Here is a 15,714-nt window from a genome sequence, read left to right on the forward strand (position 1 = left end):
GAGAGGGAGGGAGGGAGGGAAGATTCCAACAGCTTCATCCACCCACCTCACTCCTGTTATCTCTTCCCTACTTATCCTTTCTGTCTAACAAAGTTAAATGTATTGTGTTTAGTATCTGGCTGCAAGCACCTCCAGATGTATAATTCTTTTACCTTAACATAACCCATGACTTCAGCTCATCCAATGGTCTGTGTTTTCAAGACTGGACAAGCTAGATCTTCCTTACATAACTTACTGTTATATTTATGGACATACATCCTATTTAGTGTATTGCCTTCTCTATCATTAGTACAATTCATAAATATTTCTAACTACTTCGTGACAGAACATCACCTAGAATTGAGTTTGTCTTTAATTTCTGGATTCAACACCACATGGTAGCAGTTAGTAAGTTCAACTGAAAATATACTTCTTCCATGGCCTGAAAAATTCTTACATGAGTTCAAGTTGCTATTGGCACAAACCTCTATTAAACACAAATTTCCAGTTTCACCAAACATCCTCAGGAACACACATTAACTTCCAGTAATGTGCTCATTATCAAAAGAGTCTAGACAGTGGCCTTTTGAAAGAGCTGTGTAAACATAGGTTTGCAAAAGAAACCAGGTATTCCTAAACACAGTTAAGAAAACCCTTTTGGATTTACCATGCGATTCACAATACACAGCTACTTCATTAACTCACTAAATGATAAGACCTGACCTGTGGTACAACAATTGTTATGATTTGAAATGGTGATACAAGCAGATACCATTATCTATCTACATGCAACATTTTCCAACATAATAATGTAGGAAAATAACCAAAAATGAAAGTCACAAACACTACTGTGTTCTAACAGAGAGGAGGGTAAGTATATATTCATTTTTTCTCATTCAAGCCCATGGAACTGAGTTATAGATCCCTTACAAATGAAGGGAAAAAAGAGATAGAAGAAAAAGATCGATGGGAAAAATGTCAACAGCACCTAGAGAGGACCTAGAACAGGTAAGGCAACTAATCTACCAATAACCTATATCCTAGTCTCAAGGTGGAACCTTTAAAAATGTGATTAAGCCACAAGGATTTTACTGCCATAAGTCAATTAATGGTGTCATTTTGGGGACACAGTATGACGACCTTCACCAGAGACCAATACCAACCTCTGTCAGCCTGGAGAAACATGAATTAAATAAATTTGTACTCTTTGTAAATTACCATATCTGTAGTATATTCTTATAGTATCACAAAGCAGACCAAGACAGTCTAATTTATCATGTTTACTGTCAGACTTGCCTCTCTCAGGATCATTCTCCTCATGTAGAGACTTTGAAGAAATTGTAGACTATGGTATTCCATTTCGGAATCAATAAAAGGTACCTTTACTTCTTCAGTGTTCACTATGTGTTAAAGATTTCTAAACGTTCTTTTAATCCTTATGAAAGTAACGATAATCATAGACTCCAATTACTTAATCCTATGCAAAAGAATTTCCATGCATCTTATTGAATTCACCAACAGGATCATTGAATAGGTAATTAAGGTTCACAGAGAAGCAGCTTCCTGAAGCTCACATGGTTTACAAGTAGTAGTCTCAGTTCCTTTCGGAGCCCCAAACTTGAGCCTCACATTGTCAGTTCTTATTTTACTCATCAATAACTTGTGTAAGATTTGTAGTATACTGCAAAGGCATCTTGGAAAAGCCTGTGTCTGCCTAGCAGTCTGTGTTCCTTCCAGTCTTGCCTCCATAAGGTCAAGAAATTAAGTGAGGGCTGGCGAGATGGCTCAGCGGGTAAGAGCACTGACTGCTCTTACGAAGGTCCTGAGTTCGGATCCCAGCAACCACATGGTGGCTCACAACCACCTGTAATGAGATCTGACGCCCTCTTCTGGTGCCTCTGAAGACAGCTACAGTGTACTCATACACATAAAAAAATAAAATAAATCTTTAAAACAAAGAAATTAAGTAAACAGTAATAGACAATTTCTCATCCAATCCTATTGTAAGCAAACTCCAGCTGCATCTCAGGACTTTTCTGGACCTATGTCCAGGGCCCCAGGAACAGAAAGAAGAAGTAAAGAAAATCTCCACTTCTCCCCACTGAGCCATCCATGACCACTACTGCATCCAGCTGCCCACAAAGAAACATTTCTTCTCTCCTTTCTTCTACAAATATTTACTAAGCATCTCTACTCTGTTATATATTGTGTTGTGCTTCTAAGTTGTTGGGCTGTAAGATTGTTCTAATACCAACCAGCTTTTTTTGGTTACTTTTGTGATTGTATTTTAATTCTTCTATACTTTCATATTTACACTATCCACAAGTGTTATGTTAGCATAGGAGATAAAGAAGTACAGCGATTAATGTATCCCCTTAAGTTATCCTCATGGAAAGTTTGATATTTCTGCACAACAAAATATTCAGAATAAGAGAAAAGAGAATGTTCCTTTAATGACATGGTTCATCTTTTAAATCAACTGTTACCTGGAGTCTAAAAATCTGACATAAATGAATGCAGTAACAATCCCTGCCAGTTTGGGGGAGGGGGTGTGCAATGCACTAAGCTCATCAGAAGATCTATACAGACTCATTGCTGGCTTGCCTTCTTCCTTCAACTACCTTGGAACCTCAGGCTATGTTTGTATCTGTCAACCTGGATTCACAGACAGGAGCCTAGCAAAACTGTTCCCTGAAAGGCTCTACCCAGCAGCTAACCAAAACAGGTGCAGAGACCCACAGCCAAACATTAGGTGGAGCTCTTGGGAAGTCTTGTGAAAGAGTTGGGGGAAGGATTAAGAAACTTAGAGGGTAAATTAAAAGGTCGAGATTCTCCTCTGCCTGCCTCTAGCAAGAACCAAAGGATTAGCATAAGAATACCTCAACGGAGAGGGCTCTACCCCTCTTCCTCCTGCTCTACACCTGGCTTTTAGAAGTCAGGTGACCTTGGATGTGAGGGTCGCTTGTCTACGTGACTTCAGTCTAGCACTAGGACTGGAAGAAGAAGGACTTGGACTCACATGTAGGACTAGCACTAGAACTTAGATGGGCTAAGACTCAGATTCATGCGATCCACATTTCCCCGGGCCCAGAGCGCTTGGGCCTGGGGGGATACAACACCAGTTCAGAGGAGATAGCTGCTGTTTTAGACCCAGTATGTTTTAGATAGCCTCAGAGGTACCTCAACTGTTGAGCTGCCAGATTTTTCATTTCTCTTTTGCAATGATTGTAAAAGCCTCATGCCATTTTTAAAGAAATACACTCAGATTTTACACCAAAAAAAAAGAAAGAAAGAAAGAAAGAAACTTAGAGGGGATAGGGACTCCACAAGAAGACAAACAGAGTCAACTAACCTGGACCCTTGGGGCTCTCAGAGACTGAACCACCAACCAAAGACCATACACTGGCTGGACCTAGGACCCCTGCACATATGTAGCAGATGTGCAGCACAGTCTTCATGTGGGTCCCCAACTAGAGCAGGGACTTACCTTGAGTCTGTTGCCAGACTATGGATCCTGCTCCCCTAACTAGACTGTCTTCTCCTGCCTCAATGGAGAAAATACCTCCATTGAGAGATATACCTAGTCCTGCAATGACTTGGAAGTGCCAGGGTGGTTTGTCCCAGGTACTTCCCTTCCCTTTCGTAGAGGGGAGGGGTTTGAGAAAGGAGCTATGTGAGGAGAGATTGGGAAGGGGGCAAGGGGCTGCAATCAGAATGTAAAGTGAATGAATGAATGAATGAATGAATGAAAAAATCACTGAAGCTTTTTGGCTAGATGAGTCAATACATTTTCTTCTTGAGCCACTTGGAGATGGAATTTCTGTTCTTTGTAAATCAGTTCATGCCAAGAAAAAAAGTGAAAGTTCAGTAGCTAGTCTTAGTACACAAATCAGTTGTTGGCAATTCTTCCATACAAAGAGTGATCTACAATAGCCATACTTTCAGTTCTGAATGTTTGAGTTTATTAAGTATACAGTAGAAAGGTAAAAGAATAAATAGCACGTGGAAGGTATATAAGAGTACTAGATAGATAGTAAAACACCACCAAATCAGGCATCTTGAAAACACCCAGCAGTAACAACTGGATTAGTTTAATTGAAAGAACAAACAAAAGTAATATCATCAAATCAGTTGCGACATCCAGCAAAAATTATACTGAGACAGTCATGTTAGAAAGCCTGCTTGAGGAATTTCCAGACATAGCAGGGCAGTCTCTTCATATTTCATTCCTGTCACAGGCGTTATTGACATATTGTGTACTACTACAACAAAAGTACTATGCATTTCAATATATTTGGAGTCCATGCTAATATCAAACCCTTCAGAATAAATGCAGTGAATGGAGCTGCTCCTTATCGAGCATATTCAATGTATTTATGTGAGCTACTAATGGCAGAAGAGTAGTCCTGAACAACTAGAGTCGGGGCTATCCTGAAAGCTGCTGCCTGTACGTGGGAGATGTTCTACTAGCTGGGCTCCCTTGTCTAGCCTCAGTGGGAGAGGAAGCACCTAGCCCTGCAGAGACTTGAAGTGCCAGGGTTGGGGAATATCCAGGGGGACCTCTACCCTCTCAGAGGAAAAGGAGAGGAAGAATGCAGGAAGGATTGTAGGAAGGGGGTGACTGGGAGGAGGGCAGTGAGTGGGATATAAAGTAAATAAGTAAAAAAAAATAAATTAACTAAAAAACCTACAGGGGAATAGATTGCATCTAAAACTAAATGCTTAAAAAAAGTAAAGAGATTATTTTCCTACCTGCTGTTCTCAGGGGTAAAATGTTTTTAACACTCTTGGCTGTTTGCTGGTCTTTCTTCCTATTGTAGGGCCAGAGGCCAGCCTGCCCCATGACACAGAACATGAAAGGCATACACTAGGGATAGAAAGAGATACATAAGGAGAAGACCAAAGGTGCAGAGTGGCACAGCTAATAGAACATCATCAGCGCTTGTCCCTAGTAACCACCCTAATGGCCTCCTTAGGTCATCTTCCTGCTTAGAAAAGGAAAGTATCCTAGAGATACATTCACATTTTTGCAATCATCAGAAAAAAATGTAATTTCTGTATCTTAAGCAACTCTAAAATTTTTAGAAAAGTTTTCCCCTAACACATTATACACCAAAAAATGCAAATGGTGAATGAATAAGAAAAAGTAGAAGACAAAAATGACTTTTCAAGTAAAATTAAATCATTTAAAATTTCAAGAGTCCTCACTGCAGTAAGACAAATGCATGAATAACTAGGCAGTTTGTGGTTTCCTATGTGGCCACATCTAAAAGAGCCAACATGGTCTAAAAAAAAATAAAATTGTAATCTTCTCTGAACGTGTATATCCAGTTTGTCCAGGTGACTCACTCAAAATAATTAGGGCTGAGTTTTCCCTAGGAATAAAATTGCCATGTCTGAGTCTAGCCTGAACTATACAGTGAGGTCCAGTCTACAGAATAACCTGGGCTACAGAATGAGACATAGTTGCAAAAGAAAGAAACGGGGTAGAAAGATAAAAGAAAAGAAAAAATGCCACACAATAGATGGTTGATTCTTAATAGTTCCTCATCCCATCCTAACTTTCACCAGCCTGATGTCATTTCTCTCAACAAACCTAGTGAAGCCAAGAACTCAAGTGGATACATCATTATTCTACACTGTATGGTGTGAGGAAAATGATACATTTCACCACCGTGTCTCCAACAATCTGAACCTTCTCATGAGGAGGCTTAACTGAAGCTCCACAGTTTCTATTACCTATAAAAGATTACTTGGCTAGGATCATTTATAGGAAAGGCAAGATTAGAAAGGCCATAAGTTTTTGCAAATAAATAATTGGCCTACACTACAGTCACAATCACATGTAGCATGCACACATAGTCTCCATTTCATCTCGCTGTTCTGCTACAGTGTTTGAAAATAATACATTGTAATTCTTCACAAAAGATTGGCCAAAATAGCTATCTCATAAGAAAAATGATCTGGCCCAACCTTGAGTCATCTGTCTTCTGGCTGACACAAGTGATCTAGCTCACTCATTGCCTTGTGAGTTGGAGGTGCTCCTTAGTTCAATTTCTGTCTGCTCATACACAAATGATACCTGCCATTCCATCTTTATGGTTACATGAAGTCAGACCAGGAAGGGTTAGAGTAAGGAAATTTTAGGTAACCACATCAGTACATTTGGTCTTTCCCTCTCTACAAAACAATCTTGCTTCTTGGAGACAACAAGAAATAAACTTATTTTCTAAGCAGAAATCCAAGTCATATATATATATCATTTAAGGTAAAACTTCACAAAGCCTATTTGCTACCTTCAATAGAGGGCAATTTTTCATCAGCTAGGTCTGTCAGATTCATTTTATTTCACAAATTGGACAGCCAAATCCATGTGTTCTCTCTCAGCCATAAGAAAATGGTATTCTTTTGGCTGGCAGTATTGGGTTTTATTTTGGGGCATTCTTTTTATCAAAGATGAGGAAAAATACCTTGACAGTATTCAACATTCTCAAAAGCACATGATATTTATAAAGGATAAGGCCAACACAAAACTTAAAACATTTGGTTGATATTACTTTGTGAACCTTAGACTGCCTTTGAAACAAATCAGAGATGCAAAATACAAATATTTGTTGCTAGCTTGCCATTTACTGGGAACTGAAGTGGATAGTTTTTATCAATCACGTTTTTGAGTCTTTACTAAATCCTCTATGCTGGTGCTTTTATGCCATTTTAAAGATGAGAAAACTGGGCTAAAAAGAGATCAGTCTTTGTCCCAAGGTGACACACATGACAAATGAAAAGAAACCAGGATGCAAACCCTGTCCTCCAGGCCTCAAAACCCCATACTCTTAAGTGGCTTACAATGAAAAACATGACTTGCAATACTTGAAACAAGAGTCCCATGATCACTTGATACATTTGCTAATTATAATCCTTGACACAGGAATGTTGCAGCATTTTCTCTGTCCAATCACATTAGGGCAGTGACAGGCCTGAGATTGGACAGGAATAAAGAGGTGGAGCTAGAGTTTGAGGAGAAGAAAGGTCAGAAAGCAGGAGGAGGACGATCATCATCATGGAGGCAGGGGAAGATGACAATTCAGACCCCGTGTGGTTATAACAACCACAGGTAGCTAAAGTTTTTACAAGGTTAGGATAATTGGGTTAAAACATTGTCTTTATCTTTGGGCTCTGAAATTATTGTATTGGCATCTTGTGAACTGTGATCTTATTGATATATAAACCTGATTGGATAACTAAGCCTTAAGAGTCATGCTTTTACCAGGTACTAGGTGCTAGATGCTGATTGTGGGGGTGTAGAACATTGTATGTAAGCGAGATGCTCTTGCTAGCTGGGAGAAAATAGCAAGAGCCCGCCGGGACAGAGTGTTAATGTTTCCTGCAACAGGTGGCACCCAATATCAGCAAGGTGACTCAAGCATCCCAAGTTACAACAAAGAACAGCTCTGAGGCCCCCTGCTGTGGGGAATTACAGGTTACTCTGTCAAGAGAGAGAAAAGGAATTGAGTTACTTACCTCTGAGAACATAAGACTTGGACAAAATCACAAGAGCAATCTACTTGAAAAGTAAATAATCTCAATGTCAAATTTATAGTCCAAATCCTCTGTTCTCAGAACTGTCTTTTCCAGACTCTAGAAATATACAAGACACCTGCTACTTTGTTTTTACAAGGCAAACAACAATCTTTGTGACTGAAATAAGACAAAACTACCACACAAAAGGCACAGAGGCATATAAATCATAAGCATAGACACAAATGCATGAAACAAAATACTGATTGGATTACTAGTCATACCTTAAAAACAAAGCATTCTTAGGTAAATTTTATTTATGAGTTTAGTTCAGCATGAGGAAATCTAAAGAAAGCAAAAGACACTCCAAGTCTGTTAAACGGCAAAAAGTTATTTTCCTGAAGCATGCCCATTGTATACCAGTAAACAATAGTATAATTATACACAGTCACACATGGCAAGGAACACAAACTAGATCCATTACTACTCAAGGTAGAAATTAATAAAATGTATATCTATTATTGCTGCTTTTACTTAACACCATTCTGGGGAATTCTAAGAGTGAATATCTCAGGCTCTGCTGGTCATATGGTTTCTCTAGCAACTGCTCAATTTTACCACCGCTGCACAAAACAGCCATTGACTATTTGTATCTGAGTAAAGGTGGTCATGCTCCAGTAAAACTGTATTCACAAAAACAGGAAGTAGGATGGATATGGCTCATTGGCTACACTTTGCTGACCTCTGCTTTAAATCACACACACACATAAAGAAAGACAGAAAGAGACACGGAGAAGAGAGACAACAAGAGATAGAAGACAGAAAAACAGACAGAAGAGATAGAAAAGTTATTTCAAACATCAAGAAAATATAAGTGCCTAGAAGTAAACTTTCCAAAGGATACTTTGAGTATATAAGTCAAAACTTTATTATAAGTATTCTTTCAATCCAACAATTCCATTTCTGGGTATTTATTCTAAGGATACAGTTAGATAAGGACAGAGAGATATGCATACAAAGCTATTTACTATTATGTTATCTATCAATGTTATCCATGCCTTGTTTATTAAAAACAAGTTCTATTCACATGATATCGGGTATTTTTTTTTAAGTATGAGTATGCATAAGAAGTTTTGCATATGAGCTCATTTGTGTCTAAAGGTAGAGTTTTGAGCAATTTTCTAGTTTTTTTTTTAACACAGCTAAATAAAAACAAGATTTGTAACTGAGGAGATGGCTCAGTACTCAAAGCATGCAACAAAGCAGCATGAGGACCAGGGTTCAGATGCCCAGAACTCACATAAATACCCAGTGAGCATGGCAGCTATCCTGTAACTCTAGCCCTGAGAAGGTGTGAGAGAGGACCCTCACTATATCCAACTAGCTAGTCAGGCTAGCCAGACTAGCGTACTGGCAAGTTCTGCGTTCAAGTGAGAGAACTTGCCTCAATGAATAAGGTGGCAAATGACCAAGTAAGACTCCCATTGTCACTAGCCTTGTTCCTACACACACACACACACACACACACACACGCGCATGCATATGCAAACACATAAGCATAAACTCCACATATACATGAGGAAAAAATCAAATTTTTCAGTTTTTTAAAAAAAATGAACATAGACTCACAGACCATATAAAATCCAAAAAGAAAGAAGACCACACCAAAGTGTGGATGCTTTTGGAGGGCAGTCATGCTAGGTCTCTTTTTGCAAGTGCTCTATAACCTCAGTAATAGTGTCAGACCTTGGGACCTCCCCTTGATCCCACTTTGGGCCTGTTGCTGGACCTTCTTTTCCTCAGGCTCCTCTACATTTCCATCCCTGTAATGCTCACTCAGGAGGACCAGCAGTCTCAATCTGAACCCCCGAGATCTCTCAAACACTGTACCACCAAACAGGCATCATACACCAGCTCATATGAGGCCTCCAACACATATACAGTAGAGAATTGCTGGGTCTGTGTTCATTCAGAGATGATGCACCTAACCCTCAAGAGACTGGAGGCCCCAGGGAGTTTAGAGGTCAGGTAGAGTGGGGAGTGGGGACATCCACATGGAGACAGGGGGGTTGGGGAGGAGGTGTGGGATGTGGAGCAGTCTGAGGGTGGATTGGGGGGTCGGGGAATGGAATATGGAGTGTAAAAACTAAATAAATTTAAAAAAAAAAACAGGGCTGGTGAGATGGCTCAGCGGGTAAGAGCACTGACTGCTCTTCCGAAGGTCCTGAGTTCAAATCCCAGCAACAACATGGTGACTCATAACCACCCGTAATAAGATCTGATGCCCTCTTCTGGTGCATCTGAAGACAGCTACAAAATACTTATGTATAATAATAAATAAATCTTTGGGCTGGAGCAAGCAGGGACTGAGCAAGCGGGGCCAACCAGAATGAGCAGAAGTCCTAAAAATTCAATTCCCAACAACCACATGAAGGCTCACAACCATATGTACAGTGTACTCATATACATAAAATAAATAAATAAATAAATCTTTTTTTAAAAAAAAAAAAGTGTAGATGCTACAGTCTTACCCAGAAGTGGAAAGAAAATAATCTCCAGAAGAAAGGGATCTGGGACGGGGGAGGGAAAAGAGGGTCCAGTTCGGATACAGGAGGAGATGGGGGAGAAGTACAGAGGGTCAGGAATTTGAAAGTAGGCTTGTAGCAGTGAGAAGGAAAACTGGGTTTAAACAGTAGAAAGTCTCTGGGAACCCAAGAGGTTCCCAGGACCCAACAGGGAAGGCTTTAGCCAAAATACCCAACAAAGGGAAGATAGAACCTGTAGAGACCATATCCAGTGGATGGGAACAGCCCCTAGTTGACAGATGTGGCCACCCACCCACTTCAAAAATATTAATCTAGAATTGCTCCTGTCAAAAGGAAGTGCAGGGACAAAGAGTGGAGCAGAGTCTGAAGGAAAGGCCATCCAGAGACTGCCCCACCTAGGGACCTATCCCATCTGCTGTCACCAAACCCAGACACTATAGCTGATGCCAGGGAATGCTTGCTGACAGGAGACTGGTATAGCTGTCTCCTGAGAAGTTCTGACAGAGCCTGACCAATGCAGACTTGGATGCATGCAGCTGAACATCGGACTGAGCATGGGGACCTCAATGGAGTAGTTAGGACAGAGAATGAAGGAGCTGAAGGGGTCTGCAATCCCTTAGGAAGAGCAACAGTATCAACTAGCTAGACCCCCCCAAAAAAGGTCCCAGGGACAAAACCACCAAGAGTACACATGTGGGAACCCATATCTCCAGCTCCACATGTAGCAGAGGATGGACTAGTAGGTCATCAATGAGAGGAGGGGCACTTGGTCCTGTAGAGACTCGATGACCCAGGGTAAGGGAATGCTAGGGCACTGAGGCAGAAGTGTGTGGACAGGTAGGGGAGCACCTTCATAGAGGCAGGGGAGGGGGAAGGGAATAGGGGATTTTTGGAGGGGAAACTGGGAAGGGGGATAACATTTGAAATGTCAATAAATAACATAACCAATAAAAAGAAAAAAAGAAAAATGGGCATAGTAACTATGCTATGCTCAATGATTTCTATGAATTCTGATGCAGCTCATAGACAAATCATATCAACACAGGCTATAACTTTTACATAAGACACCACAACAGGGCTGGAGAGATGGCTTAGCAGTTAGAACCACCTAATGCCCTTCCAGAGGTCCTGAGTTCAATTCCCAGCAACCACATGGTGGCTCACAACCATCTGTAAAGGTATCCAATGCCTTCTTCTGGTGTGTCTGAAGAGAGCAATGGTGTACTCATATACATAAAATATGTAAATAAATCTTTATTTTAAAGAAGACACCATAACAAAGTTTCTTTACATTATTATAACCACTTCATAACCTAATCCTATGGATCTTTTGTTATAACTAACATAAAAAAGAAGACTATGAAGAATTCTCAGGCTTTTCTTACTCAGTGGTAGTCCTGCATGTATGAGCATGTGCATATGTGTATGAGCATGTGCATATATGTGTATACTCATCTGTTTGCCAAGAGAGGCCAGAAAAGGAGAATAGAAAATAGCTAATGAAGATAGATGAAGGACCAGAATAAATTAATTTCTCACATTTAGGGGCTAGAGAGATGAGCGGTGATTAAGAACACTTGTTACTCTTGCTGGGAATCAAACTCAGCACCCACATGAAGGCCCACAAACATCCTTATATCAAGTTTTAAGGCTTTAAACGCCTTCCTCTAAACCTCTGCAGACACCAGGAAAGCATATGGTGTGCATACATATATGCAGGCAAAATACCCATATGCACATAAGAAAGAAATAATTTTTTTTTTTTTTTTTGGTTTTTCAAGACAGGGTTTCTCTGTGTAGCCCTGGCTGTCCTAGAACTCACTCTGTAGACCAAGCTAGCCTCGAACTCAGAAATCCACCTGCCTCTGCCTCCCAAGTGCTGGGATTAAAGGCGTGCGCCACCACCGCCCGGCCCGAAAGAAATAATTTTTAAAAATATCTTACAGAGAAATAAGTATTGGTCTACAAATTCACTGCTCAAGGTGTTATTTATGACTCTGCAACACAAAAATCTTGTTTTTCAGGTTAAAGGAAACCCCTAACACTCTTAAAAATTCTCATTCATAATTTATAAAGACTAAATTTTAGCCTCCTAATAAAAATGTAAACTTATATGATTTTATATCTATTTGTGAAAATATATTTTCCTCACAGTTAAAATAGTTCTCTAGGGGGCTGGAGAGATGGCTCAGTGGTTAAGAGCACTGATTGTTCTTTCAGAGGTCCTGAGTTCAATTCCCAGCAACCACATGATGGTTCACAACTATTTGTAATGGGATCTGATACTCTGAAGACAGTGGCAGTGTACACATATACATAAAATAAAGAAATAAATCTTTTAAAATATTTTAAAAATATGTCTCTAATTATTTGGCCAATGATTTCACATTATATATAATTTATAAGTTGCTATAGATTTAATATCCATCCACATAAAATCTTGGAAAAATAGACATAGGAAAGAAAGAAATATAATTTTTCTCACTTTCCCCAAATTCTTTTTTTTTTTAAGATTTATTTTATTGGACTGGAGAGATGGCTCAGTGGTTAAGAGCTCTGACTGTTCTTCCAAAGGTCCTGAGTTCAATTCCCAGCAACCACATGGTGGCTCACGACCACCTGTGAAGAGATCTGATGCCCTCTTCTGGTGCGTCTGAAGACAGCTACACTGTACTCATATAAATAAAATACATAAATAAAGATTTATTTTATTTATTTTATGTGTATGAGTACACTGTAGCTGTACAGATGGTGGTGAGCCATCATGTGTGTAGCTGCTGTTGATCTCAGGACCTCTGCCGCCCTGCTCGCTCTGGCCTACTTGCTCCTGCCCCTTCACTCTGGCCCTGCTCGCTCCGGCCCCACTTGCTCTGGAGGAATTTACTGCAGCTGTCTTCAGACGCATCAGAAGAGGGCATCCGATCTCATTATAGGTGGTTGTGAGCCACCGTGTGGTTGCTGGGATTTGAACTCAGGACCTTTGGAAGAGCAGTCAGTGCTCTTACCCGCTGAGCCATCTCGCCAGCCGTCCCCTAATTCTTTGTGTTACTGAATGCAAGTTACAGGACATACTTCACAGTTGTCAAGAAAGGAAAAAATATTTTTATCTTCTAATAACAATTCCCTTATCTAGTTATGAAATCCTCCTACTTTCTTCCTGAAAGAGCTTGCTCAAACAGGTTAACATAAAAATTAGACTCAATGCAAACACAGTCTTGTTCAGCAACAGATAGTTCCAACTTTTGGCAGGTTTCCCAAGCACAAATGAAAATGCATATGTGCACATGTGAGTATGTGTTTGTATGAGTTCTTCATTGCTCTGAAGGTCATGGGAGAAAGGTGAGTGGCCCAAAAATTTGGATGTTAACAGGAACAGTATGACAACTATGGGTCATCCAGAGTTCTCAAAATGATATCAAAAGACGATGAGGTGTTAAATACATTCTGTAAGCCATAAAAATCCAGAAGACAATAAAAAAGAAATGAGGCTTACCTTGAACAGAGTAGACAAATAAGTTTCTTGATGTGGCATACCAGTCTTGGTGCTCTCAAACTCTATCAAGTGCTATTTATTCTACAATAGAATTTACCACTGCCTTATCCAGCAAAAAACTAACAACCTACAACAGGCTTGTGTTAAGCAAATTAGGGAAACTGAAATTCAGAAAACTATCATACTAAAATGAATTTTTGGACATGAATTTAGTATAGTTTTAAAAATGGATAGTCCAAATTCAAACACTGAACTATTTTTCTTGTCAAATAGTATTCTGGAAAGAGTACCACCAAACTCTCATAGAAACTTACCCTTCAACTTGAGGTCAACATTGTGTCTCAGCCAAGGATAAACCCCATAGCTTGGCATATCTTCAGGAATTGGGTTATTGCTTATCCAGCCATCACAAGCAAACCGGAAAAAATTCTCACAAGGATCCACAGAAAGATTTACTTTGCTCATGATGGCAGCAGCTATTTAAAAAGAAAAAATCACAGGATTAAGGACTACTAATGACAAGTACTACATGCCGTGCACTGTTCTCTTCCAAATTCCACAAAACATTTTATATCATCCATTTCCCAAACCTTGGCTTCAACATTTCTCCTCAAATGTCTCCCTGGATGAGCTTCACTATATAAAAATGATGGTCTTCCAATTGTATAGGAGAATGGTAGGTGAAATTACTGTTACTGTTTTTTTAGATTGTCCCTAACATCTCTGGAGTGTGCAACAAGAATATAAATGGAATATGTGATCAATTGTTGGCCTTTCTTCCATCCCACATGTTCCCCTGCAAACTAACTTGGCTATGCTTCCTATGGAACTAAAAAAGTCCATTTGTCCAGTTTCAAGTGGTGCTGGGCTCGATTTCTCACTTTATTTGATCAGCATAAGTGACAGGGATAGCTTTTTGTAAGCATTTAAGAAGCCCGGTACCCTCTCTGCTGGATTCCCTTCAAACGGAGCCTTGGGACTATCCTTTGAAGATGTCTCCTAGATAATAAGAGGCCATATTAAGGAAATATGATTTCATACTCAAACCCTGGCTATCCTCAAACTCATAGACATCATCCTGCCTCAGCCTTGCAAGTCCTAGGACTACAGGTATGAACCACTACACTTGGCTGTATCTATGAGTTTAAAAATAATTATTACAAAATGAGAAAAAGAGAAGGTTCCAATATTCCTAATACACATCTCCAACTATCTTATAGCTGCAACACAATTACTGGCTGCAAAGATGTGCACCGATTTTTAAAAGACTGCCAATATTTTAATGACATTGGTAAGATGACACTCTGTTCATTAGTTACACCTCAGTTCATGCTAGAATACATTTCTAGCACTCATAATGCTAGAATGGATTTCATAGAAGTAATGAAAATCCAATGAGTTATCAGCTAAATTAGAATGAACCTCTCACCCCTGTACAATTTACATAAATTTACAGATGTATGTTTTGGTTATGTGAGCAATTTCTCCAGGTTAAAAGGTACAGTTAGATGTTTCTCTACTTCTTGTGGCAAAGGCAAACCACTGCAGTTTTCCTCAGTACCTGTGAGAAAACCCAATAGGAGCTGTGGTCCGGGAGCCATTGAATGAATATACAAACATCCTTCTTGTTTCATTTTTGTATTTGGGACACTATTTAATCCTAGCTGGCCTAGAACGCAATATGTAAACTAGGCTGGCCTCTAACTCATAACAATTCTCCTGCTCGAACTGCTCAATGCTAGGATTACAGGCATAAGCCACCATGCCCAGTACATAATTTCCATAAGACTTCAAAATCCTTACCATTTTCAACCACTATATTTAAAATATACAAGGAAGAAAAAAAACTTGATTCAGAAGTATGATAAATTTCAAGTTGGCTTAATTTTTTTTCCAGACCTAATTCGTTGTCTCTACACTTTTACTTACTGCTACCTTTTTTTTTTCATTATAACTTAATATTCAAAAGTGCTAGGGCACACAAAAATCTTACTCCACCATATATGTATAGTCAGTCTGTGCAGCCACAGATGGAATCTGCTATATAACACCTCATGGACATGGATCACACAAGTCTCAGTCCCACACAATAATTTACAGTCACACAGGGGAGACCTCACACGCACTTTGACTCACATAAGCTCATTGCTTTCTGGCTTCCTTCCCCGACTTCCCCTG

The 15,714-nt window shown here is 39.7% G+C and overlaps 1 protein-coding gene and 1 pseudogene across 2 annotated transcripts in view; both read right to left on the reverse strand.

The window, feature by feature from the left end:
- Positions 1 to 13,060, reverse strand: part of LOC116090870 — a 27,417-nt pseudogene extending 14,357 nt beyond the window's left edge.
- The window catches only part of Phex (phosphate regulating endopeptidase homolog X-linked), a 258,664-nt gene that overhangs the window by 233,995 nt on the left and 8,955 nt on the right, over positions 1 to 15,714 (reverse strand). For both annotated transcript variants that reach the window (XR_004120468.1, XM_031376718.1), the window contains exon 3: positions 13,851 to 14,012. Coding sequence is in view for 1 of the 2 variants with exons in the window: in XM_031376718.1 (XP_031232578.1) it covers positions 13,851 to 14,012 (162 nt within the window). In the remaining variant the exon portion in view is untranslated. The remainder of the gene's footprint in view (positions 1 to 13,850; positions 14,013 to 15,714) is intronic.

The sequence above is a fragment of the Mastomys coucha genome, chromosome X (assembly GCF_008632895.1).
Source record: "Mastomys coucha isolate ucsf_1 chromosome X, UCSF_Mcou_1, whole genome shotgun sequence".
Classification (NCBI taxonomy): domain Eukaryota; kingdom Metazoa; phylum Chordata; class Mammalia; order Rodentia; family Muridae; genus Mastomys; species Mastomys coucha.